Below are 27,783 nucleotides of genomic sequence, written 5' to 3'. Positions count from 1 at the left end.
TACTTAAATTAAAATTAAATTTATTTATTTTTAAATATTTCTTCTTTCTGACTTAATCTACTTGTTTAGGAAAGTACTATTTCTCAAGTCATGATTTGTGGCATTTCTTGGCCCTTTGTTGTACCTTCAGATCTTTTTCTATGGAGACCAGGAACAAAAATTCAGACAGTGCAAGCTGAGAGGGTTCTTCCCAGACGTGGAATGTGCCAAATTGCTTGCTGTTGATGTGGGCAGTAGCTATAATGTCTGTAAAGGCACTAAGTATTCTGCCAGAGTGCCCCCTCCATCCTGTATTCCCAGAACAATTTGAATGTTGTGTCATAGCTATGTGCCATTTTGAGATCTGCACGGGCTTGCAAATTTTTTATTCTGAAATTGAAGAGGTATACAGCTCTGAAAATAGGGTGTCTGGGGGTGGGGGGTGCCCTGTTGCCAGTAAAACCTCAGTGCCTTCTGCACTTTCCCCCAAAATAAGGCAAAATATTCAAAATAGTTTTATGAGTGTACATTCTGTAACTAAATTACAAGAGTAGCTTTACTGAAAATTGTAGGACTAGATAATTTATTTTAAAAATCTCCTTGAAATCTAGTAATAAAGCCCTAATAAAAAAGCACTTCATCTCTATCTTCATTTGCTTCCTACTCCTGTTGTGTGCTGACTAGAGATAAGATTATGAAATCTTTGAAATAGAGATGATCTTTTATGAAGTGCGTCTGAATAAGGACTACTGTAATATCCCCCTCTCCCTGAGTGGCAATATTACTGTGTGCATGGTGCATTGTCCTTAACCTCAGGCAGGTATATCTGGACTATCTATATCTGCTCCATTAGCAGTAGAGGAAAGGCAATCATTTCTAGAATGCAATTCATCTTGTGTAGAAGTCTGTGTGGTGACTTAGTTTCCACATCCCTCTGTAAGAGGCACTCAGGTGCCATGGATAAGTTAGTTTAAAATTCCTATTTAGTTGGTCCAGTGTACATGATTTTGTCCTGTTTATAGGTAGAAATGTAGTTGGTAATTATTTGGTTACTAATAGAAACTATGCTTCTGACTAAAGAAAATCTTATTCTAGGATATTGGTGGACTTTCAAGATGAAAACGGCACATTATATTGTTTTAAGATGGTTGCTTTTTAGTGTCATTCTAATGTATGATTTTACAGCCATGTTTAATATAGCCTTTCAGTTATTCCTCTTAATCTTTAAAAGTGCAGTGTGTTTTACTATAAAGACTTCAAAGGATATGTTCTGTGGTTTGAATTTAAGCTAATATATAGTACATATAATAATCTACCGAATACACCTAGCAGTTCATTACTTGCAAATGTTCTGAAATCACGTTGCCATCTCCTCCACTTACAAATCTTCCAGTGCAGTTGGTGCATTTCTCTTGCAGCTGTCTTTGTGATTATTACTGTGATTGTTTTTCTGAAAGTAGTAGATACATGTAGTAAATACTTGATTTGAGATTTCTTCTGTGATTTGTTAAACAGACTATCAAGTGCTCTCTTGGCTTTATACATAGTATTAAGATACATGTTTAAAGTGTGTATAGTGCTATAATGAATAAGTAGAAGTGTTCAAATAGGAAAATACGGTTTTAATTTCCAGTGAATCATAATGGTAAATAAAATGAATGATGGAATACTGAGAAGAAACAATCCAGAATTCTGTTGGTGTTCAGTCCTTTCTGATTGAAAGTTACCAAGAGATACAGCTAGCTGTAATTGGCTTTTTCTAAGATTGCACTGTGCTCGATGCTTAGCAGTAAGAGGAATGGAGGCAATGTACACCCAATCTAGTGTGGACAGAAAGAGAAATGTCTGAAGTAGAGAGGAAACCTTAAGGCTGCTCTACTTCATATCCAGCTATTTTTCTTCTTCCATTCTGGTACCTTTGGGCCACAGTGACATTCACTTTGGTTCCGTCGACAGATCTGTGGGAAGTGGATGAAGTTAGTGTCTATAGCATACAACTCAGAACTGGGTTAAAGTTCTGGGAGTTGTGTTGTTGGAATGCCTTTACCAGAAAATGTTCTTTGGTGGTGTTTTGTGTGTCACTCAACCTAGATGCAATTCAGGTTTGATAAAATTTGTTTGGTAATAAATATTCAGTATATAATTCCTAGCAGGGTTTTGGAGTGGTTGGGGAGTTCCTCTTCTTCCTTTGATAGCTTGCTGAACTGCAGGATCCTTTGCAAAAAGCCAGGACTATTTTTCAATGGTGGCTATCTTGTGGATTTTTTGAGCTGTATTTATTGTTTTCAGATCCTGGTGGTATTATGAGAATGTGATAGATCTGTTGAGTCACTTACCATTTGTCATGTGTTTTGTGATCAGTTGTTTTTTATTCCTGTAGTTTAAATTATGAATGAGCAATTGTAGCCATGGTGTTTGAATTGCTCTGTTTGACTTTGCTCCTTAAGTCATCTTTGCCTATGATTCAGCTTTGATTTTTCTAACACACATATGTGTGTCAGAGGAATTTTGAGCATTTTTCTGGGAAAGTCTTCTTTAGCTGACAGTGCCCTAATGATGCATCTCTAAGGCATCTTCTGCCAAGGTTATTGAATGGTCATTGTAAGACAATGAAACATTCTGCTGGTGCCATTGAATAGTACTCTTTGTGCTGCACTACTCGCAGATATTTGTGGGTTTTATTTTGTGCTTTAAACACCAGCTTGGCTGACCTAGTAAGAAATTGATTTTTTTGGTTCTAAATTTACTTTTATCATTGACCGAATATTCCAAAGTAGTAGCTGGTATATCCTTTGCATAAATGTATTTATTTTTACCACTCTGTACTAAGTTCCCTAAAATCAGGGGAACTTCCTAAGGTATCTGTTGCTGATGCTTTAAGGAGTTTTATATCGTTTTGCCACTAAAATATACAGTGGAAGCTGGAATGGGTTGGGGTATATATCCAGCTTTTTTAGATGGTAATTTGTTGAGAATTATCTAACATTCCCAAATCTTTCCATGCAGAATTTGTATATTTTTAAAAATGTAAAATACTGCTTAAAATAATGTTACCCTAATCCAACCAAATACCATTTGTCCTTCCTGTGATTAATTTCACATAGAATCATAGAATGGTTTGCGTTGGAAGGGACCTTAAAGATCATCTAGTTCCAACCCCCTGCCATGGGCAGGGACACCTTTAGACCAGGTTGCCCAGGTCCCATCCAGGTGGCCCTGAACACTGCCAGGGATGGGGCATCCACAGCTTCTCGAGGCAGCCTGGTCCAGTGCCTCACCACCCTCATAGTAAGGAATTTCTTCCTAATTTCTAATCTAAACCTACCTTGTTTTAGTGTAAAGCTTTTATCCCTTGTCGTGTCACTACACTCCTTGATAAAGAGTCCCTCCACAACAGTACTTATTCCAGTAGTGTTCAATCTATGATATTTTTTAATTGGTTGCTGTTTTGGTAATAAAGTACATTTGTTGAGGGTTCATCCATCTGCTGGAGCTGAATTCCTGAATTCATGATTTATTAATCCTGCCAAAGTATAGCAGTAAAAAAAAATTACACACATTGCTTTCTGCTACTAATAAAACTGCATAAAACATTAACCATTCTGCTATATTTTTAGAAGCATCCAAGGATTCTCCCACAAAAAAAAAAAAAAGGAGGGGACTTATTTTGATACAAAATGAACATAATTCTACTATTTACTGTGTATTTTATTTTCCTTTTTTTTTTGGTTTTGTTTTTGTTTCTCCCTGAAAGAAAGCTTGTGTATCCAATATGCTACATGCATGTGGAATGTATGTGCAGAACTGGAGTGGGCTGCATTCTGGTGTCTGTCATCGATGCAAGTCTGGAGTAATTCTGTGGGGTGAGGTTAATTATGAAGCTTAGTGCAAAGTCTAAATTACTCAAGTCTGCCATTGTAGCTGACCATACAGTTATTGCACAAACATTTAAAACCTACGTATTCCATTTTTTTCCAAACATGAATAGAATAGAACCTAATATGAATTTCAAAATCAAGCCTTTCTTTTTGCATGTGGTCAGAAGCCTTGTAACATTCTAAAGCTAGGCTTTGGCCATAGTGAAACAATGTTGGTTTCAGTGCCAATATTGAATTGCAGTTGTGATTTGGATGGAGGAACTCTACAGCTGCTTTGCTGCTAATGTGTCATGTGATTTGAGCAGTGATAAGAGACAAAGAGAAAGGGCATTCATGGCTTATAGTGTTGCTAGCCTTCCTGACTATATCCATGCTGAACATACAGTTGCAGTGGTTATCAGTATCAAACGTCTCAAAGGAAAGCACGAAGAACTCACTGAAAAGCATAACTCTCCATGGGTTTGAGTTCAAAAATCCTCTTCCCCTCCTACTTTGTAGGCTTGTAGAGTAGGTTTGGAATCCTAAAACTAAAATATTAAGCATATACCATATTTCCTGATAAGAAGAGGATTCAATATATGTCAGTTATATGACAGTTATCATAGGAGGCTATGAAAGCTTTAAAAAAATCTTTTTTTTTTTTTTTTTTTTTTTCCCCCACTTTAACTAGTTCAGGGAAAGAGGCTACTTTCTTTCTAATAGTGCTTATAAAAATTTCAGTCTGTTTTAGCATCCTCATTGTAATAGCATCATTGGATGGTGTTTGGTTATCTGTCTTTTAAGAGCAACATCCTCAGCAACTGTCCATCTTTCAGCATTAGTTATCCAAGTGGAAAAGACATGCCAATCTCCAGTGTGCTTCATCACTGTGAGAGCTGCCTAAATAGTTGGGATTTCAGATATGACAATTTTTTGCAAAGTTAAAAATCAGTGGTAGCATTACTAAAATGTGACACCATCTGAATACATTCTCTGCCTCGGAATAATCAAGTGATACTCCTTATTACACACAAAAATAGCTCTTGTGGTAAGGCTATGTTTTATCTCCTAACAACTTATTTCAACTCTGTGACTAAGCTGGAATTGTGAACAGAATAAATGTGATGTTTTATCTACAGTTTGTGTATATACATTGATAGCTGGATTCTACTTCACACATAAATTAGGCAGATCTACATCATCTTTATATGCCGTGCTTCTCTGCATCAAGCTATGATGCACATTTGCATTAGGGCATGCATTAGAAAATCAAAAAATCCTGAAATGCCAGAAAATAACTGAAGTGTTACTTGTTGACATCTGTCTGGTCTACCTGGATAAAAAGACCAAACGGGTATATGGGACACTAGTTTTCTTATGTTAGTTTAGATTGCTGCTGAGCACATTTTTTTCTGTCCTTTTGATAAGGAAATTGCAGTAATGTCTCCAGAACTTATCAGCAGGACTCCCAAACCTTCAGTCAGCTTCACTGTTCATCAGTCTACCATAGGGATCTTTGATTTTCATCATGAAGAAGGAACAGTCATCAAGCATGAGGATGCGTTGCAGTTGGTGATGAGCGCTGTATGGATGGACCAAAACTTCAGGTGTGTTATCCTGGGATGGGAGATCTAGATGAAGACACAGAATTAGCCCTAAGCTGGGGGTAGTAGAGCATGAGCAGATTTGGAGACCTTTAGATGGAGTGCTGATTATATGGTATGGGGACAGATGCAGTAGAAAGCTAGGAAAGGCATGTCCACAGCTCAGTAAGATGGCTTGGTCTGCCACTGTAGTAGCTAATAGAACTTTCCAAGCAGCCTATGCTTGGGAGCCCTCTTTAACCACAAAACTGTGCTTTCAACTGATTCCAGACTATCAAAAATAGGGCATTTTCTTGACAGAGTTGAAATTCCCTGTGTCCTGGCAAGCTAAGCACTGTAGCAGCACAGACTGCTGTACGGCCCTTGCTATAGATAGCAGCTCTGAGCAATTAACAGCCTGGGGAAGAGTGCTGCAGCTCTGTCAGCTAAGCAGCTTCCATACCACAGCCTTGGATAGGGTGTTCACAGTGATCCAATGGCCCACTATTTTTAATGAACAATGTTCAGCTTCTTTTTGTTCATAATACAGAGAAAATCCTACAAGATTAGACAGATGGAGAAACAGAGTGCTGTATTACCTCTGTTATTCTCCAAATGGTAGCTCATGATTATTGTATTCTTTTTGCTTGAACATTATACTCTGGAATGGACAATAAAGAGGAAGGATAACTGTTATGCTCTGTGGTCTCTGGAGTGCAGTTCTATTTATTTTCTAAGACAGAAAAATGCTTTAGTTTGCTCTCATGATAGATTCTTACTGGTTTTGTTATAGGTATGAAATTAGAAACTAAGCTTGCTTAAGATATAGTGTCTTCTGAGAATTTCTGTGCAAGGCCATATTTCTCTCTCTCTTTTTTTTTTTTTTCCTTCCCAAGTTTAATAGTATAAGCAAAACTTAAAAAAGTAATTTTATAATAAGCTAGGATATCAACTGGAGAGTGAACGATTATTCTTGTAAATTCATTGGCATCAGAAACACTTTATATATGTTTAATTCTCTGATAGCTTTAGAATAGTCTGCCAAGGGCCAAAGCCTCTGAAGTGATTTGCAGGGGGGTTATGAATGTTTGTTTGTGTTGTTATTCCTTAGAATGTCACTATTTTACTGATGGAGCACATTCTAAGACTGTTCATCCTGCATAAAGGTATGCACATCTGTATGACGCTAATTGTCTTTTCTACAACAGACTATCTGCAAAACTAAGGTAGAGCTCAAGCAGTAATTTAAACTTCAGTGAGATTCTTTTTTTGCTGAATGCTCCATTGGAGGTTAGTAGTAGGAATATAAATAGAATCAGATAGTGAAGCTGCAATTCCATCGTAGGTTTTTTTTTTTCTTTTAATGGATGAATTAAGTTTTAAATAGTGTGCTGGTTTCTGAAAATACCTGTTCATTAAGGGGATCAAATTCCTTGTTCTGATTTGTCAAACAGAGAAAGCTGAAAAACTTATTGTGATGCGGAAGAAGTTGAGCACAATGGATGTGAGGTGGTCTAACCTGTTCCTAAATCACAAGGTAGGAAATATTTACACAATACAGTAAGCCCAAATTTCCAAATCTGTCTGACCTACAGGGATAAAAAGGCATTATATTTATTTATTTATTTTTGCAATATGTATGAGCTACCAGAGAGACCCCTATTATCCTGTACTACGGCACAGTAGACTTCTATGATTGTGCAGTGATAGTCCAGGAGAACTGCTGAGAAGGTTGAGAGATTAGCGTGCTGGTGAGCCTTGCTCCTTTGGCTGTATGGTAATTTTTTTTATGTCTCATCTGTCATTGTGGAATGAGGTGGAACAAAGTTTTTGTCCCCTCTACTTTTACCCTTCTCTACCTAAATCCATCAGGAGAGTTTCAGAAGAAAACTGTCTCCAGTGTGATGCTTGAGGACACCAATGCTTCCTGTAGTATTTCTTTTATTTCAGAGAGATGAGCACTTTAATATAATAGAGGTGTTTTCCTCTCGGTATCTCTTCTGTGTTTAACTGGATGGAACAGAACTACATATATTAAATTCAAATTTGATTTGACCTAATAGTTTATTCTTTAGTGCACTATGGGATTAACTTGAATTGCATGTCAAGGGCATAGTTAGAATAGTGTCAAACTGTGATACCCGACCAGTTAAAGAAGTCTGCAGAGAACTGTTGTTGAGAATCAAGAACCCTTTCCTGTAGGGAACTTGGCGTTTAAAGTGTCTGAATTTCTGGAGATCGATTTGACATAGCAACAACAAAAGAAAGCACAAGGACTTTGTCTTTGAACTTCAGATTTCATCATTTTAAACAACTTTTCTACAAATGTTCTTCTGAGTTGTGTAACTTTCATGGTCTTCATGAACTCTTTGTGTTCAGGCAAATTCTGCTGTTCCTCACAACAGTTCAATTCTGTATAATTCTTTTCTTATCTTTACTGTTAATTAATGAGGGTCGAAATTGGTTGTATCAGAGAGATAACATGATATCCCGTGTCACACAAGGAATAATCTGAAAAATTCCAGCCACGCTTGGACATCTAAAGCCGCAGGTAGTGCTCTTGGTACTCGCTTGTGTACACTGTTCTTAAGAGTGCAAAGAGCCCACTGGGGCTGCAGGCTGGCAGCACACCGGGAGGGATTTTCCTGCTCTGCGATCCCTGACGGCTGGCATCTCGGCCTCGGGGAAGGAAATCAGTGAGGATATCGCCCCAGGGCCGCTCCCGGGGACCGCAGGGGGAGGCCTCACAGCCGGGACCGGTGCCCCCGCGGGGGGGGGGTGGGGAGGGGGCACGGATCGGCCGCGCTGCCCCGTGCCGGCCCCTCCACCATAACGCCCACCGCGGCGGGGCCATAAAGCCCTCCCCGCCGACAGCGGCCACCCGGCGGCTATGGAGGCTGCAGGCGGCCGGGCGCTGCGGGCGCTGCTGGCCACCGTGGGGCTGCTGTCGGCGCTCAGCGCCGCCGGGACGCTTTTCCTGCTGGCGCAGTGGAGGGAGCTGGGCGCGGCGCTGCGGGAGCTGGAGCTCGGGCTGGAGGCGGCGCGGCCCTCCCCGGCCCCCGGCTCCGGCCCGGACCTGCTGGGCGGCACCGCCGGGCCTCCCCGGGCGCACCCCGGCGTCCCCCGCAGCAAGCGGAGCCGCCGCGGGGAGCGCGCCCGCGGGCACGTTCGCGCCGAGACGGAGGAGATGATGATGATGCTCACCTACTCCCTGGTGCCGGTAGGGCGGAACAGCGCTCTCAGACTTTGAAACGCTAGTAGGTTTAGGGGAGCTCCTGCAAAAAGGGGTGGAATAAAAGGTCAGCCCGCCAGGTTTGGAGGTGTCAGGTTTTCAAAACTCTGCTCCGCTGGTGGAATCGCCCGTGTTCTTTCTGTCCTGCATCTCACCAGGACGCTACCAGGCCTTATTTTGACATCGTGCTTTTCTGAAATTGGTCGTGCCCTTTTAGCGAGCTTTAAATTCAAGGTATTACATGAAGGGTCGGAAGAGGAGAACTGTAACTGCAAGAGAATGCCCTGTATCTGGCAAAACTGCATAGCTTTTTGCACTTCAGTGAAAAATTATCCTTGCTATGTAGGAACAATTAAATAGCTGAAAAGTTTTGATTAATTTAGAAGCTTTTAAGTTCCGAGTCTGAAGAAATGCAAGAAAAATATTACTGTTGAAGGAACCTTAATGGAAAGTCTGTCCCAATAAAGATTGCAGGTTTAAGCCCACAAAGAAAGCAGAAAAGGCTCCTACTGATGTGGCTATTGATTTTGGTTCCAAAAACTTCTCACAGGAAATACCTTTTCAATAATGTCCCATGGATGTTTTTGTCAGTAAGTCATTGCAATGATAACTTTACAGTGATAACATCTGCATTAATATTAGAGCTAATGAGATTGTAGGGCATAGGTGTTCCCAGCTATGATGTTCCAGGTCTCTGTTGAATGTGGGCCTTGACTGGAGGTCTTGTCTGAGCAGGATCTCTCTTGCAGTAGAGGCACAGATTTTTGCGGTTGGGTGCAATGGGTACTGATATCCTAGTGCTCTGCACAACAGCTGGCTGGGGGGAATCTATTCTGTTTTGTGGATGGCCACTGTTCAAGAATCTTTGAAATAACTTTAGGCATCAAAAATCTTATTTTAGCATTAATAGCATGAGTATATTTTAGGTTCTGGCATTTGTTTGTTTATTTTTATGTATTTATAAATATATGTATTTATTTTGTGTGGGAATTAAAATGGGAAATTAGGACATATACTAGTGTAGAAAGACTGATGAGAGTAACAGTCCAATAATTTTGTAAGCACGAAGTTTGAAAGTGAGATTTAAAACTGCGCAGAAGTTGATGGCTTACGTATCACTCTCTAATTTTCTGACAAGTTACTTCATGTTTTATTTTGTCTTTCCCCTGCTCCCCTTTCTCCCTCTGAAGAAAACTAAGCCTTTAACATTTAAACAAAGTACTTTTATCAGTAGCTTTTCTTCTTGGCAAAGGTGAGGCTGGCTGATTGGAAGGCTGTATTGCTAATCTTTTCGTAGTTAAGCTGGTGGTTCTGATGTAGGCTGTTTGCTATAACACTCCTTGAATGCCATATTTTTTTAACTGTCAGCTAGATCGCACTGATTGGCAAATACAATGCAGAGATAATTGGAGGGCTCCAAAGCAAGTTGTAATCTTTTCAGCAGTCTCATCAAAACCATTTAGATGAAAATGCAGTTTGAATTAGAGAACACTCGGGCAAGGTGTATTTTACAAATTACAGTGTAGAAGCCAAGTTTTTTTGAGAGATGAACGAAAAGAGAACAATCAAATTCTGATATTCAAAACCAGTTAGCTCTTCTCAGCTACATTAAATTGATCTAAAACTTCTCAGAATGTCTGAGACTCGGGAGGTCATGTGGTCCAAGTCCCCACTCAGATCAGGGCTGATACTGATGTCAGATCAGGCTGCTCAGGGGACAAAATGTTTGAAACTTCAACATGAAAACAAAACTGACAGAAAGGCTTATGACAGAAGGAAAATGATTTCTATGGTCAAAGTTAAACCAGATAACTTTCTTTGAATAGTTATGGCATGCATTGTTTCAAACTTTACTTTCTTTGCAATATTAGGTCCGGGTGATGGTGGATTTATGTAACAGCACAAAAGGGGTGTGCTTAACAGGTATGTTTGTTACTATAAACATTACACTTATACCTTCAAGAATACAGATTTACCATGTTTTCAAAGAACTTGAGGTAGATAGAGTTTAAAATGTCCAAGAATTATGGTATTTATCAGAATTTATAAATCAGTTGGGTTATTTATTAAAAAAAAAAGTAACAGGTGCTATTTTGGGGCTTACCTATACCTACTTATTATAAATGCTGGAAGTCAAGGAATTCAGTTTATATTACTTGGCGCTATTTCTTTCCTTTGTAATTTTTGTAATCGTATCTTATAGGTTTGGGTGTGTTTAAAATACTAATTGAGATTTAGCCTTGGTATTTTTTGTATGTGTCCCCACACTTCCAGGCTACCATGGGATAAATGTGTGTGCTCTCATTGTTGTAACTGCTGTGGAGTAGTGGGACTTGGCAGAGCAACGTGCTAACCTACCCTGCCTTAGGAACATGTTAACAGGGCGCTGGGTTTCACTTGTTAGCAGTCTGGAGTTAGAACAGCTGGGACACAAGATGATGTGAGCAATTTCTGTGTCTTGATGAAGAGAACATCAGGCACTAGCCAACTGAAGGGGTATGGTCCAGTTTGAAGACTGTAGCAGACTGAATCGTGTTCACTTTGGAAATGAGAAGATTAGAAATAAGCCACTTTTTAGGAGTTTATAAAACACTTCACTTGCTGTCTTGTTCATATTTTTAACTGGCTCAGATGATTTCAGCATACAAGAGATTTACCGTAATGTACACAGATGTTAAATACTACTTCTGAAATTGCTGACCAGTTCTGATTGCAACTAAGGCTGAACCACAGGCAATCTAACTGTTTATTTCTTTGGGCTCCAGAGTTCTGAATTCATGCTACTTAGTGCATCTTTTTCCTCTCCTGACACTACTACATTGTTTCTTTAGTAGTGGCTTTCTCTGCTGTAGCCCTCTGTGATACTTATTACTTCTCAAGCACCTTTCTCATTTATCTTATGCTTATACAAGGATACTCTAGATCCTTAGTTTCAGATGACAAAGTAATTGTAGGTACTAATGCACATAACATTGTAGTGTGGAAAAAATGTTCATTTACTGGAAAATTGGGAGTGAGTTATTAAGTGATGTTACTGCCTGTACTGATTAAAAGGAATAATCACTGTAATGGTATTATAAAATGATTTTCTCTTTACTTGTAATGCTTTCTAATTAATGCTGAAGGCTGTCATCTTTAGGGAAATCCAGCAACTACTGTTATTTTCTGTTTTAGAGACTTTTTGTTGAAACAAGACACTACTTAACTGAATAAAGTGTTCACAGCACTAATTTAGTTCTTTAATTACAACAACCCCACTTTTCTTTGTATTCTCCTAACCTGCTTTCCTTTTTTCCTTTTTTTTTTTTTTTTTTTAAATATGTATTGGGAATCACATAAGATGTATCTTGTTACAGAAACATTTTCAGGTAATGCTTTACTCCTGCCTGCTATGCTTTCTTCTCATTAAGGCCTTAAACTTGATTTAAGTCAGACAGAATAAGACAGATTTTGTTGTATTACATGTTGCAGAATAACTGAAGCAAGTCCAATTTCTAGTGCACCAACCAATTCGCTAACCAGGTTCTGTGGGAAGCTTGGTCCAGTCTGGAGACCAATCACATGTAAAAAATAGTGTTTGTGGTTTAGATGTAGTTCACAGGAATGACAAGACCTTTTTGCCTATCTAAATAGTCTGAATCCTGAACTGTAATGGAATATCTGAGAAACACAAGGAAGCATGGTGTGTAACAGGATCATGCCATTCACCAGTGTTATTAAGCTATTTTTCTAGTGTAAGAAGATTTTGGAAAAAACTTATATAAAGGAAATGTAATAATTGTTGGATGGCTTGGGTCTGTGGCACTGGAAAGGCACCTAAACCGAGTGAGGTTATATTGTAGAGGTGGCTGTTTGTCAAATCTTTATCAATTGAAATTTGCAAAAGGCAGACCATGTATGTATATGTAACTGCTTTTAAGGATACTCTTTCAGTAAGTCTAGGTGCGTTTGTGCTCATGTTCAAATGTCTGTTTTTAATACAAAACAGCTAAAACCATAGGTGTTCATTTTGAAATCTGATGGACTTTTCCCCCTTTTATTGTCCTGATCTAATGCCAATCAGTTCTATTTGGAATTGTTTTTTGTTTCCTTGATGGGAGAAACTCACCATTTCCTCTTTCTTGTGTTCTTTTGCATGATGTAGGCCCCCCAGGTCCACCAGGTAAGGTACTTTGACAATTGCAGTAATGTATTTGGGTAACTGAAACAGAAGTTGGTATGAATGTTGAAATATAGAAAAGTATCTTTATAGAATAGTTGTCTTTCTTTACCTATTAGAATAGGGGAATGTTGAATGACTGCCTTTATAACTTTTATACTTATGTCAACCTATGCCCCTTTAAGGGGTGGGAGGGAGGCTTTTGTATCAGAGGGAAGAGGAGAATAGTTTAATGTTTATTGAAACATATGTGGTCAAAACCAGATGTTAAGTAGCATTTAGGTTAAGAACATATATAAGAGCAAACTGATATTTTAATATAACACTATAGATATCTCTTAAAAATTGTTGGTTACTGATTTCTGACCCCCACCCCTCCAATTCCCTAATAACTTTTCCTTCTTTCTGTTATCACTCATGATTGCTAGGCTATACGAATGGTTACTTGCTTGCTTTCCAGGTTTCTTTGGCTGTGGGTCTGCTTAGAATAATTCTGTCAGAAAAGTATTGGGTACTTTTTGTTTGTGGGGATCCAATAGTGACAAAGGGAATGATACCTTCTGTATCAAGCCAGAGTTTGGTACTACGGTATTCTGGATGAGTAGGTAAATGCTCTTCTTGTGTTAGATTAGTCTAGCCTGTATCATAAGCAATGTCAAAGCTTCTGTGGCTTGTGGAAGATGTATTTCTGACTTTGACAGTGACTGTAACAATGGGTTCCACTGTGTTGATCCTTCAAGTGGAATCTAAAAGGCTGATCTGTGCTGGCCTTCGTGCAAAATATGTGCAGCATTCAGTTCAGTCAGTTTTCTTATGCTAAGGCCAGGGCAAATGCTCACTTTTTGTGCTTGTGGGTGTTTTTTTGGAGGATACTGTATTGGCATGGAGAGCATAATGGCCAATTAAAGGATCCTGTATTTCTAAAGAATATATGCACATAAACATAATATATATAGATTTAGTGATTTTAAGGCTAAATTGCATTTAATAGTGAAAATTCAATTATGCTGTTTGGCTTGTTCAGGGCCTCCTGGACTTGATGGGCTGCCTGGCTACAATGGATCAGATGGAGTCCCAGGTATACCAGGTCAAAAGGGAGAACCCGGAGTAAATGGAAAAAGAGGAAAAATAGGTATTATTATTATTTTTTTTCCTGTTAAAAAATCCTTTCTTGCTGTTATATTCAAATGCAGTTACTTTTAGACCTTTGGTACAAGGAGAAGGGTTTTAATGTTTACAAAGAATTTGTACATTGCAGAATTCTGTAAAATTCTTTGTCTTACACTAAGTTCTTGTAGATTACTTCAGACTTATTCCATCGTATATATATGCTATTGAATAATGGAAATTAAAGCTATTGAATGAGATTAATTGCATCTCAGTATTCTGAGTTTGCTGTTAAATACTGTCTTTACAAGAATATTTCCATTCCCTCAACCTTCCAACATAAGTACGCTTTGACTTCAGATGGCTTAAAAAAACCCAACCAACAGAGCCAGAGTTTGGGAGTGGGAGTTTCACGTTACCATAGTTTTGCTTTCAGATACATAATAGTCATGGTGGGGAAAGTATATTTCCATATTTTTCTTTTCTTTTCTAAACTGTCCGTTTAGGCTGGAAACTCTTGGAGCAGCTTTTTTTGAGTTGCAGATAGACTGTAATGCAGCAGGGTCTCTAGGTACTATTTTAATATAATCTACACAAATAGAGCAGCTCTGCTAAATAGCCCATAGGCTGCGTGCAGTCCGCAAGCAGTTTTCTGTGCTGGTCAAGGAAACTGTTTGTCCTAACTTACTGATTTCACCATGACATGTCTCTGCTAAGAACACAGAGAAGTGCTCTTGTCTCTCAGATGCTTGATTCAACAAATCACTGTGCAGTGGGTGACAGTTACTGTGCTCTGAGGCTGTAAATTACCGTAAAGGTGTAAAACAGTAATTGCTTTACAGAAATATCTGATGCGTCATAGCTAATTGAAAACACTGATGGATAATGGTTTTTCAAGGCAGAGTGACAAAACAGTGGGTTGCACATGGTAGGAGAGTAAGGAGACAGAAGGGCATCAGAAGGGATAATACTTGGAGGGGGGGGGGGAGGATAGAGAAGTGTATGTTAATGAGTAGGTTGGCTGATGCTAGCACATAGATATTTATAGTGGCCGACCTATTAGTCTGGCTTTTGCACCCTATTGCATGGGCCTGCTGGCAGGTGCGAATGGGACAATTGTCTACGATTGCTTGAGGCAGTACATGGTCTGTCACATCACTATTCCCCAACAATTATGTTTTAAATTGGAAATGAAACAGAGAACCTGTTTTCAGGGATTCACATGGCAATTGTGCCAAAGATGCATTTTAGATTTCACCCCAAAAGAGTAATTGTTTCTGGTTTCACAGAGTCAATTTAAACAGTAAAACTTTAAGTAGATGAACAAGCACTTTCTTCTCAAGTACTTACAAGTGTAATGTATTTGAAACCTATGCCTGCAAGAACACTTATATTTCCAGTCTTATGACGGTTAATGCTTCTCTCCTAAAGCATGAAAATACTAACTGATGCAAAGGTAGAGGGTGGAAAGTTTTGATATGTCAGTTTTACAAACACAGCATTGTTTTCCTTGTTGCAAAATATTCCAGCTGAGATTACGCAGGACAAACGAATGTCCTGTTAAAAATGCTACTTTGCTAAATGATAAAGCACAAAAAATATTTGGACTGATCATGCTTGTAACAAGTGTAGGGGCAGGGAATAGAAGCCACGTGAAAAGGTTACTGGGTAGCTGAGTCTATGCTCTGCTGGGACATAGGAAAATGTTGAAAGTACAATGTGTTGTAATGTTAGTACATAATGGCTTTAAGAAAAGAGGAGCTATGAAAATACACTTCTTCTTTAATGCCGTACAAATGTAAAATAAATGACTTCACATTTTTTCCTTAGTGTTCCTAGTCTAGAAATGCTCTAGCCAGCATTGGCAAGGCCAAGGTCTCCATGTTTCATGTTCTAAACTCATAGATTACTAGGTAAAGAAAATATTCTTCACACCTAATGAATTGTACACCGTTTCCCTGCTTATTTGGTTATAAAGTTGCTTTGAAATCAAAGCAAATTACAACAATACAGAAAAATACAAGTGAAAAAAAACAAACACAAAACAAAACCAACAACAAGGGTGAATACATTTTGTATTTCAACAAAATGCATTGATTTTAGGAACTGTGTGATTAATACTGCAACAACATTCTTGGTACTGAAATGCTTTTTATTTCTAGGCGTGCCAGGGCAAAAAGGTGATCAAGGGCAGAAAGGAGAACCTGGAGAAATGGGTTTACCTGGCAAAGATGGTATGCCAGGTGGAAAAGGCGCAAGAGGAGCAAAGGGTGAAAAGGGGGATGCAAACAATGATGTAGTATTAGAAGGTAAGAAGAAGTACTCTTAAGAGCTCTCTTGCAATAGCGTACATGACAGAAAAAGATACACTCTGTTTCTGCAAGAGTAGGACCAACTAACATAACCACATTATCCACAGTGAAGTTTTTGGGTATTGCTACAGTTTATATAGTAGTATTGGTCAGTAATAGTCTCAAGGGTGTGTGCAGCTCCAAAAATTAAAAGGACTGCCTAGGGGAGTATGTTTCATTTATAATGCAATTCCTCACAAATACTCTTCTATTTGGTCTTTGGGTTGAGGTGTACATGAATTCCACCCTTTCCAGTACACTTCAAGAGAGTTGATCTCCTTCTGCTCTTTCTTGCAGCGTATTTTTATTTATGTATTAGAAAATGAGAGCAGATTTCTGCTCAGGAATATATGAAGGAAGCATCATGGCAGCCACATTATAAGTTGCTAAAACTGTGGCCTCTTAAACACTAAACACCTGGCCTCTTAAGTTGAAGTCCTAAAAAACACTATATAAAAGGCAATAGTGCTTTATAACTCTCTAATGCACCTATAATCCAGACAGATTAAATTGCATTCATGTCTTAGAACTTGTGAAGTTCTGGATGGCTCACATTCTAAGAAAGAGCATTTCAGGGAGTTTATTGATTGCACAAAAACCTCTTAGGAAGTCAGAGGCTCTTTCCGAGATCTCTAAAAGTGCATCATGTGGACACATACGGTTCTCTGCAGATTGCCTGCTTGCCTGCAGGGTCTGCAACATTGTACTTCATTTTTTACATAGGTGCAAAAGGTGAACCTGGACCCCCAGGGCCTCCTGGACCACCTGGACCGCCAGGACCTCCAAGAAAACGTAAAGGTAAAACACAGTTTCAGGAGAACATATACAGCAACAAATGCACAGGTTAGTTCTTTCCATTGTTCTTTTTGATATTATAAGCCGGTTCAAAACCCATTGCTCCAAGACGCATGAAACAATAAGCATGTATTTAATTCTCCTGGCATACGTAAAACTGAAAAAACTTAAAGCTGAGTATGTACTTATATGTTTTGTTGAAATGCACTCTTGGTAAGGCAGCAAGCTATCTATAATATTTGTCTTTTACTCATACTATTCCAATGCTAAAACAAAGTGTTTACAAATGGGTTTTTCTACTAGATAGAATCACAGAATCATCTAGGTTGGATTAGACCTCTAAGATCACCTAGTCCAGCCTCTAGATCACCTAGTCCAACCTCTATGTATTTGTATCCGATGTATTTGGAAGGTAAGAGAAGTGGTGTTGAATTTTTTAGCTTTTAAAGGCAGAATTTTAATTTTACGTGTAAATACAACACCTGTTAACCAGGCTGCATTTCACTGTATTCTGCAAAATTAAATTGCCTGGTTATTGGCAGAACCAATGAAAGCTAGACTAGCTGGAGGAAGGCAAAAGGCTTCATGTCTAATTGATTATGGAAGTTTCTGGAGCAAGGTGATCATGTTTTCCATTTTTTGCTTCTTATCATTATTGCATCCCAATTCATGATCATGACTCTCTTATTTGCTCTACTGTATCTGTGTTGGTGAGCTACAGAAAGTAAAAATTAAAAACAGAGCAGACTTCCTTCAAACTGCTGCAGTGACTGGCTGCAAATTACACAGCAAATACTGTTAAAATCCATTCAGCTGGTTAGAATGCCAATTCATAGATCGTCTGCTGAAATGTAGGACCTGCCATCTGTTTCTCTCCCCTCCTCTCCTCTATTCTCCTCCCTTCTTTTTATATTGGGGAGGAGGGGAAGGGGACACGCTGGTGCTTGGAAATCAGGGATGTTCTCACTCATTTTATTGTAAAACTCAGCAGCTGTGTTCTATAAGTATTTCAAGATGGATGTGTGAAGTCACTGCACTTTAGAAAATTTTGACCAGAAATGTTATCTGAGAGCATTTCTTATTGGTCAGTGAAACAAGGGGAGGTGAGATGAGCTGCTGGCCTTGGATGCTCTGGAAAATGGGATCTACAAACACTGTTGAATTATGATAACTGGAAAATTTGGCTCAAGCTATTAACTGATAAAAAAATGCAAAGAGAAACTCGTGCTAGAACAGCATTTGTATTTCTAGCTTACTCCAGCTTGAGAATGGAAGCAAACCTTTGGGCTTGGATCTACATACTGGATCTGGCCCCTGTTGTCCTTATCCTTTACCCCTCAATGGAATTACATTTGATGTCAAAGATGATTGTAGCTTTCAGTGACTGTTACTATCCCTACAGTTCTGAATTTTCCCTTTAGCTGAGAAATCTGTTTCCAGGGAGGTCAGAGTGATCCAACAAAAGAATAACAAAGAATGTCTCAGTTCCTAATTTTTCTTCTTTCACATTTCTATAAAAGAAGGCAGCTCTCTGTGACAGTGTTTGGTTGAGTGGCATTTCTTTTGTAATTGGGAATGTAGCTTCTTGAGAGGCATATCAAAAGGGAATCGACCAAGAAATTCATGCAGTTATTAAGTGTAAAACATGCACCTTGATTTTTATGTCTCACCATTAATAGGGTGATATTGATCTTATGTTGTGATAGTAAAGTTGCAGAGGGAGAGCACAGTTCTCCATATTGGGGAAAAAAGGTTTCAGTTGTAATGGATTTGAAATAGTTCTCCCTTCTGCCAGTTTGACACTAGTAGCCCTTTATCTTGCAGGCTAAGCAGCATACAGCACTAAAGATGTCTAGCACCTACGTTGTCTACTGCAAGGAGATAACTAGTGATTAGCTGTCGGTGATGTCTGTTTTAGCTAAGAGTAGTTTCAAGTGAGCTAAGACTAGTACCTGCATTAGCATCATCTTTTCCCCTTAACCATCACTCTCCAGTTTGGTAAAAAGAAAATTTTCTTTTTTTATAAGTGCTATTAACTAGAGAATATTTAATACTAGATGGAACATACATCAATGATTTCTACCTCTTATTCTTAATGTAGAACATAACTGTAGTTGTAGTAGCATGTGAGAATCTCAATTGGGAGATGCTGGGTATTGAATTATCAGAATGGAGCCCAAAGAGTCTCTTTACAGTGGAAAGTGGATAGCTGAACAGAAATCTGATCCTATTTGAAATTCAGAAGTGCATGAACTGTGGTACAAGATATAATTGGACCATTTACTCAGGTAGCCTCTTTTCAAGTGTTGAAACAGACTGAAGTGCTTTGGAGAGATAAGTTTTATTGCATGGATTTCTGATGGATTTGAAATCCCAGTGTGCAAATAGGAGTTATATTCAAATAACTTTGCAGAGAAGAGGTGTTCCTCTGTGAGCGTTTACATTTTATGAGCCAGTAGATTGTGTCACCATAATGCAAAAATAAATCATCTTTTGTGACTAAATCTTCATATCCCTTTGAAGAAAAGAGAATGCACATGTTGATTTATAACTGTAATTAACTTATTGCATAAGAATATAAGAATGATTTCTATAAATCAAGTTTTCCTTTTTTCAAAATTTGATTTCCTTAAGAGAATACAATAATTAGTTGCAAGCTCAGGTGTGTTTGGTCTCAGTGGTACTGTTAGCTAATTCTAAAAGAAACAAAACATCCCTCAATCTGTCCTTCACACCCTCCCCCAGATAAACCAAATCAATAGTTCTCATATCTTGTAAACTCCATTAACTCTCATCCAGAATATTTTAGGATGAGAATCAGTAGGATATTTCTTTTTTTTGGTGGAAAGAAAGCAATGAAAATTTCACATAGTAGTCTCTGATTAAAAACAAAACAAAACTGTCTTTTCAATCTTAGTTGTTATCTGTTTCCTGCAGCTGAAAATTCTCAGAGTATTGCAAACATTCTCAAATCCGAATAGTGCATTCAGCTTCACCAGAAACACAGGCTTGGTCCTTGATTATTCCATATTCTTAGACAAACTACTGTATAGGGAACTGCTCACACAGTTAACTTTATCCGTTTTCTTGGGCTGAGACTAATACATCTGTGCATTTCAACTTATTTCTGCTGAATGGATTCCTTCTTTGAGATATTTTGAGAATATTTTGAGATCAGAAGCTGGAAAGGGACCTAGAAGGATTGCTAGATTCCAGCTATAGGCATACATCTTCCTACAGCTGGATTGACTGTTTGTGCCTTTTTTGAGAGATAAATTGTGATCAATTACAACATTTAATGTCATATCAGTGAATGTCCTAGATAAATGGATGGGAGAAATATGTGTTGTTTTTGCTCTATCTTGGAATATTTTCTTTCTCTGTGAATAAAGACAGGATATAACTTTAAGGAGAAAACAACAATGCAGTGCAATCTGCCCTTACTTTCCTCAATGTCACACTACCCTTTCCGCATTACTTTATAGTTATTTCATATTTTTGCTATTTTACTCATTTAAACTTCATCACAGCCCCATGAAGCCCAGAAATCTATTGGAAAGCAACAATGAAAGTGCATGTCTGAAAGAATTTGCAGGCTGCATGTTAGGCAGTGAAAATGTGTAAGGAGATGAATGTTAGAAATGAGATTAGAAAACAAGCTTACAATGAAATCATGATATCTCTAGCACAGAACTGAGAACTCTTCTCTGTGATTATTAATTCTAAGTAAAATGAAACATGTTGCACTGATTTAAAGCAGAGATCTTTTAAAGAAGGGTTTACAGAAGAAGTTCTATAAATAACTTCATTAAGGCATTGATTAAACAGTAAATGTTAGTTGAGGGCTGGGGGAAATTGTTTGCAGATGTTTATTTGTTGCTTCTGTGAACCATTTTTCTATATGGAATGTGGCGTATAACTTCCCTCTGCTACTTTAACGGCATGGATGACTGACCTGCATTCTTATGCATAAAGTGCTCAGTGTGTGTGTTAGTACATTATTGTTCTGGAAATTAATGACAAGTGCAAAACTTCCACAGTTGCCTACAGAGCACACCCCCTCTGCTGGTGTATCTAGATTTGGGCATGAAACTTTTGAGTTTAGTCATCACTCATTCTCAAGGAAGCATTTTGGTATTACTGATAAGTCAGCCAGCTGCCAGCTTTTTCAGTTATCTATTGTTATCTAAGGAAAGGGACAACACAGTCTTTCTAAGCACTGGCTCAGGAATTCACAGCTAGAGAATTAAATCTGTTGGCAGAATTAGTTATTCCTCAAAGTTGTCTGTCAGCTCAACAACTTCAAGGGAACAGACCAGCCCAAACACTTCATTTCCTTGGCAGAAGTGAGAGCAAATGCCCTTTTTTAAATCTCGCCCTCTCTCTCATTTTTTTTTTTTTACCCGAACAACTTTTTTTCCAGGTGAAATAAAATCCCAGTTGTTATTCCTTTAGTTTGATGAAGACAGTGACTATGTATTTGTCATGTTGAATATAGAAAGATGTCATGTTTTACCTTTTCTCCCAACTCTAGGCGAGACATGTGCTGTACCAAATGATGATACTCTGGCTGGAAAAGCTGAAGACAGAGCCCTTGATCATTCAAAAAAAGCTGGTAACCTATTACAGAGGGGGTGAGACTAACTGCTCCTTACTGTTTTTATAGTCTAACAGATAATGCATGTGTGCTCTTTCTCTACTAGAATGTGTCATAACATCTGTAGGAAGTCCTGTTCACTTTGTCAGTGTACAGCAAACGTTTGGAACTTGGATGAGAGAACCTGCAAATATAAGCGATGAAAGGATTTGGCTTACCATGCATTTTTCAGGTATAGTAGTAGTACTTACTGATCAAAAGTCAGTTTTATATTAACATTGCTTTCTAAATTCTTTCAATCCAAATTAGTATTTCTCATAAAGTATGATGTTTTCACTCACATATTTTTCAGAATATTTTCCATGTTACCAATATAATACTTAACTATACATATGGCTATAGACATCTGTAGTATTTTCTGACATTTTCAGGATCTAGTGTTGACTCTGAAAATAGTTTGAGGATTTTTTTTTTTAAACCAAATTTAAATGTCTGTTGTTCATGTCTTTGTATTCTTTTCTTTCAATTGTTCCCTTACAGTTTTAATTCCTTAAATTGTAGCTAGTACTTTTGCCTTTTCATTTAGGAAAGCATGAAAATGAATCAGATGCTGCATGAGCTACATTTATTGCAGGATAATTTCCAGGACCTAAGTGGAAAAAGGAAATATTTTGACAGTTTACCAACTATGTTCAGAATTAGGGCTCAGCACATTCAGTGGAAAGCAGGCCCTTGAACACCTCTGTAGGTTATTGGTGTTTGTCTCTGGGTTATTTTAGCATATTCCAGCACATTAAATCACTGTTGAAAACACAAATAAGATTGTTTGTCACAAACTTGATTCTGATTGAATTGTAGTAGAGATTTCAGAAACTAGATAAACCAAATGATAGTCATTTTTCTCTTCGTTTAGGAAACTCTGTCAAAGAATATGAGAATTCCAATGCCTTGCTGAATGATAGCTACAGAATCATTAACATCACAGGGTTCTTTTATGGATGTGGTCACGCAGTACAAAACAATCATCTGTACTATCAAAAGGGAGGAACCAATGTCATTCTGAAGTAAGTCAATATAGTTAGATTAAGACAACCTTTTTTCTGTACCATTTGTTTCTTTTTGGTCCCATCAAAAATAGGGAGAATAGAGGAAATGGTTCAGAGTTCTTTCCAGGACAGAACAACTAACTTTTTTTTCTGTCTGTAACTGGAATGTTGGCCATTGGCCTTCCATACAGTCTGTGTGTGCAGAATCTGTGGGAGCAGAGGAACTGGGAGGGTAGTCTTCAACCATTACTCTGCTGTGAAGGTCAGTTCTTTAAGCATTGTTCAGCTCTAACTATGTCAGTTGCTACATGATACATGAGATATATAGGACAATTGGGCCTCCAGATTGAAAAGATGCTGTGTGCAGAGATGACAATGGATTTTTTCTGTTGGCTGTCCTGGGGTCCATGAGGTTTGTATTATACATTACACTGCTCTGGGTGTTCTTGCACTTGGATTCTTTGCTGTGTTCATAATTGCCAGAAAGAAGTGGGAACTGACTAATGAATTTGGGGCTCAGAAAAAAGAGCACAATTGAAGAAAACCTGTGCATGCGTACCTGCATCAGGGTGGAAATAGGTTCATTTGCAGTCCGGGGGGCACAGATATGGGATTCCATGACTGAAGCCCACTTACGGAACATTTTGGCTTTCCAGAGCTTCTTGCTGGGTTGACACTCATGCCTTATTCTCAAATAGCACTGTTCTTTGCTGGTAGGAGTTGAGTTAATGCTGCTAGTGCAGAGGAATGCACTAAGGCATCAGCATAGGATGTAGCGACCTACTGTACATTCCACTGTGGAGGAGTGGTTCTGCTGTTTGATTTCTTCATAATAAGAAGTTTCTGTAACTCTCACAATGCATCTTTCTGAACTTGAACTGGGAATTACATCTTTATTTCTTCACTTTCTACTGACGACAGACAATACAAATCAAAACCAAAATCTCATCTTGTGGGGAGAGCCAAAGAAAGGCAGTCCAAGGGCAAGTGAAAGATTGCAACTGCTTTCAAGCTCCACTACATGACTCTGATGTTTGAGCCAAGAACATTACTATACTTTGATGTCTCTACCCAAGCAGGTGTGAGTGCCTTCTTCCTATATTCATTTGGATGCCAAGGAATGTGAGCAAGCTGCTTGGATTCTATAATATTTATTCTGCCAAAGACAAGCTCAATTTTTGGTGACCTCCTTTAAATATCTGTAGGACATTTTGTTTAAACCTTTTTAATGACCATCTCTGTCTAAGCAATGCACAGTGATGGGACAGAAGTTCCTTGCCCTTGCTTGGGCACCACTAATTTGGAACTGCCTTCATATACAGACAAACACAAGCTATTTGTGGAATTTTCAAAACCTCTCTAAGAATTTGCTGAGAGATGGTCTTTGTTTTCAGTTATTCACTTTATTTACCTTCAGCATAGACAGGATTAGGCACTGTGAATTTTGTTATAGTAAAGTCCTTGTTTCTGGGCTGCGAAAAAGCTTCTGGGACTTTTGTATTGATTTAATGTGAATAACAGGTGAGGACCTAGCTAGTTGATTTTGCAAATGTTGCAAGCTGTTTATTGTCATATTTAAAAGCTGACAGAACTAGCTTTGTTTGATGCATTTTGGAATGTTTCATCCCTTTCTCCTTCGTCTAATGTTTTCCCACCTGTATTCGTTTTGGTTGACTTACTCAACTTAGATGATTAGAAAACTCTGTAGCTTGATCTTCCCTGTGGTTGATGAAACATTTACCTGAATCTCATTGTTTACCCCAAGCTGGCAGAAGATTAAGGACTTTTTGAACCATCTGGAGTTCTAGGCTGGACTGTCCTTGATTGGGTGAGAGAAAGAGAACCTCAGGAATGAAGTGTCACTTTGCTGCTCCCTTCAGAATTTTCACATAAAAGAGGAAAAGACAAGGTGTTCTGTGTTGCAGATCTTGCACCTTTCTAATGAATCTTGAGATACTTTTTGTCTTGTTGGCTCTTTATAGAATAACCTCCTGAAGAAAAGCTGTATTTCTATGTAACTGTTCCTGCTAAGGTCTGTTCTTGTAGCTTTTGCATGAAGCTATTTACCAACATGAAGTGATTAATAAGATTAACTGAGTTGACATGCATTTTTCAGAAATCTTCTCCAACCTTGAAGCATTTTTTAGTGCACACATATGCTGCTGGAATATAGAGTTGCTGCAGACTTGAATTTTACAGAAGCTGACAAAAATCATTTTGCTAGTCTAGTCATTCTTGAGTTTTCTTAGGATGATTTTCCTGCATATGCTATCAACAACTCTTCCACAGAAATATGAGTGTTCCAGTATTTTTCCTCTTATGTTGAAAGTTCTTGGATGTGAAATGCTCCTGTCAAGTCTATCCTTTCAGAAGACTTTTGGAACTGTAGCAGATTCTTGTACTGAGTAATGTTTTTCCTCTATTTGAGGAAACGAGCTATATAGTTACACAGAAGTCACAGTGAAATGTGCTGTAATTCTGCACTACAGAATACATTAATTAAAAAGATAAAGCACACTCTGCCTTTACTAAAGCACTGCGTTGTTCTGTGACTAAATACTAACTGCATATATGTCTTGATAGTAGCTGATTACTCTCCTGAACTAGTTAGTAGAGGAACTCAGTTTTAACTGCTAAATGCCACTGTCCTCAGGTTATCATCCTATTAAGGAATTTCAAGGAATAAAAACAATTTTATACATCAGAGACGAGACATTTAGGCTGTCCTGTTGGAGGCCAGCTCAAGGTCAGAATTTTGGCTCTGCAAAAGTAGAATTTTTATTCCTTTGATGTTTATTTGAGCAAATCACTGTATTATCTGAACCGCTTTCAAAAGACAAGCTCTAAGACTAGGTGATCCTGCCCAGAATTCATGCTAGTTTGGTCACTTTCTTCCTTTGTTCCTATCCAGTAGAAAGCAAATTTCTGTACAGATTTCAGTGATAAGTTTGGGGCTTCACTTGCTATCTAATTCTTTTTCATACCCATTCCTTCTTTTAGTTGGCTTCTTTCATCCTAGAGATAATAAAGTTCATAAACTATATAAAGTGAAACCTACCAAAGTGAGTTCATGTCATTGCACACCTTTTAAATTGTTATTACACTGGAATTTTCTCCTAGTGTTTTGGAAGATGCTTTGAGTGGAGTACTTCATTGTAAAAGATATCAGAATGGTCTTTAAACTCAACTACTTTCAGCTACATTTCTATCAGTAACTTTGTACTCTGAATCAATATAACCAACCATTGTACATAAAAACAAAATTCTAACACAACATACTAAATACTTATTTTATTTCCATTTCAGACTTGGGCTTGATAAAGCATCCTTGGGCACACTGCTAATTGAAAATGCCTTGTATCATGGTCGTAACTACCTCTTTGCTAACTCGAAGACATATTTCAACGTGGCAGTGGATGAAAAGGGTCTTTGGATTATATATGCCTCAAGCACTGATGAAAATATAATAGTAGCACACATTGATGAAGAAACATTTTCAGTCATTCGGCATATCAATACCACATATCCTAAGTCCAAGGCTGGTAATGCATTCATAGCATGTGGAGTTATGTATGTTACTGATACTAAGGATATGACAGTAAGTTTTGCTTTTGATTTATTGAAAGAAAAGCAGATTGATATAAGTTTTGAGTTACGATCTTCACAGTCTGTTCTTGCTATGCTTTCGTACAGTCTTAGAGATAAGAATTTGTACACATGGGAGAATGGGAGCTTAATGGTATACCCTGTACATTTTGGCAGATGAATATATTTTAAAATGGCATGTTAGGGAGCCGTGCTTGGCTAAACAAATTATTATTTAAAGCTATATTATATACATATCGAAGTCTCTTCATTTGGTATACGTCTTCTGTTCACTGATGGTGGTTTGCATGTGTGCTTAAAAGGGAGATCAGAACCCTTTGTATAAACTCTTAAATTATACAGGCCATTTTTTTATTATTTTTTGTTCAAAGAATAGCTGCTCAATATTGCAGCTGGCACACAGCACAGACTTGCTTTTGTTTTTCCCCTATTCTTGAGCTGATAATTAGACATAACGTATGTTGATTATTCCATGATCATGTGTTTGACAGTGACTATTTATAACTTTCAGTTGCAATCATCTTATCTGCAATCATTTTCTAGTCAGTGATTACGGTCTTAGTATAAGCGTCTAAATAATGAACTTTTGTGTACAAATACATTTCTCTGTTATTTTCACTTAATACTTTCCAGTGATCCTCTGTGAACATGTTTTGGACAAAGATATACAGCTGTTAAATATAAGGGGGATGGAAATAGTTAAATATATATGTATATAAAACAAAAAACCTTCAAATTTGAAAAGTCCAGCCAACTGTTACATAACTAAAAGCAAAATCCAGCCCAGGTACAAGGAAAATGGGAATAATGGCATTATTAAATACTGAAGCATATGAAACTGTGTTTAGTAATGAGAATGTTGGAAGGAAAGTAACCAGGTACAAAATTGAAGAAAACATGTATAATTTTTGATTAAAATTCCTCTTTTAACAGTGTTCAAGTTACTTGTGTTGCTGCAGTCTCTTCCTTACCCCTCACTGCCATATAAGCTCTACCACCCCATGGAAGTATAACTTCCTTATAACTATACTTAGTTGTAGTAAGTTATATTTTTACTAAATTTTCCTCACATTCCTCCATACAAATGAAATGACAAAATGAAGGGTATACTTTTTTTGCTGGTAGTCATAGAAAAATAAAATACCTGGAGCAGGATTGCATGTATTTATTATAGTGCTTAGTGACTCATCACTGTTAGTTTGGAAATCAGAATCACAGAATCATCTAGGTTGGAAGAGACCTCCAAGATCACTTAGTCCAACCTCTGCCCTAACACTAACAAGTCCTCCACTAAACCGTATCACTAAGCTCTACATCTAAATGGCTTTTAAAGCCCTCCAGGGATGGTGACTCAACCACTTCTCTGGGCAGCCCATTCCAATGCCCAACAACCTTTTCAGTAAAGAAGTTCTTCCTAATATCCAACCTAAACCTCCCCTGGCGCAACTTTAGCCCATTCCCCCTCGTCCTG

The 27,783-nt window shown here is 38.1% G+C and overlaps 1 protein-coding gene across 2 annotated transcripts; it reads left to right on the top strand.

Annotated features, from left to right (window-relative positions):
- The first annotated feature begins 8,309 nt into the window (after positions 1–8,309).
- On the top strand, positions 8,310–27,225 carry GLDN (gliomedin). 2 transcript variants are annotated; one of them, XM_050712958.1, is made up of 11 exons: positions 8,519–8,639; positions 10,523–10,574; positions 12,008–12,019; positions 12,796–12,813; positions 13,835–13,942; positions 16,080–16,226; positions 16,992–17,111; positions 21,598–21,678; positions 21,767–21,892; positions 22,574–22,724; positions 26,013–27,225. In XM_050712958.1, exons 1-11 carry the CDS (start codon positions 8,607–8,609, stop codon positions 26,470–26,472), a joined length of 1,308 nt encoding a protein of 435 aa, XP_050568915.1. In that variant the 5' UTR covers positions 8,519–8,606; the 3' UTR covers positions 26,473–27,225. The 2 variants fall into 2 exon arrangements, with proteins under 2 accessions (XP_035409819.1, XP_050568915.1); XM_035553926.2 differs by lacking the exon at positions 12,008–12,019 and having other exon boundaries at positions 8,310–8,639.
- The last annotated feature ends 558 nt before the right edge of the window (positions 27,226–27,783 follow it).

Source organism: Cygnus atratus, chromosome 11 (assembly GCF_013377495.2).
Source record: "Cygnus atratus isolate AKBS03 ecotype Queensland, Australia chromosome 11, CAtr_DNAZoo_HiC_assembly, whole genome shotgun sequence".
Classification (NCBI taxonomy): Eukaryota; Metazoa; Chordata; class Aves; order Anseriformes; family Anatidae; genus Cygnus; species Cygnus atratus.
Note: the sequence above shows the minus strand (reverse complement) of the source record. Positions and strands in the feature narration are given on the sequence as shown.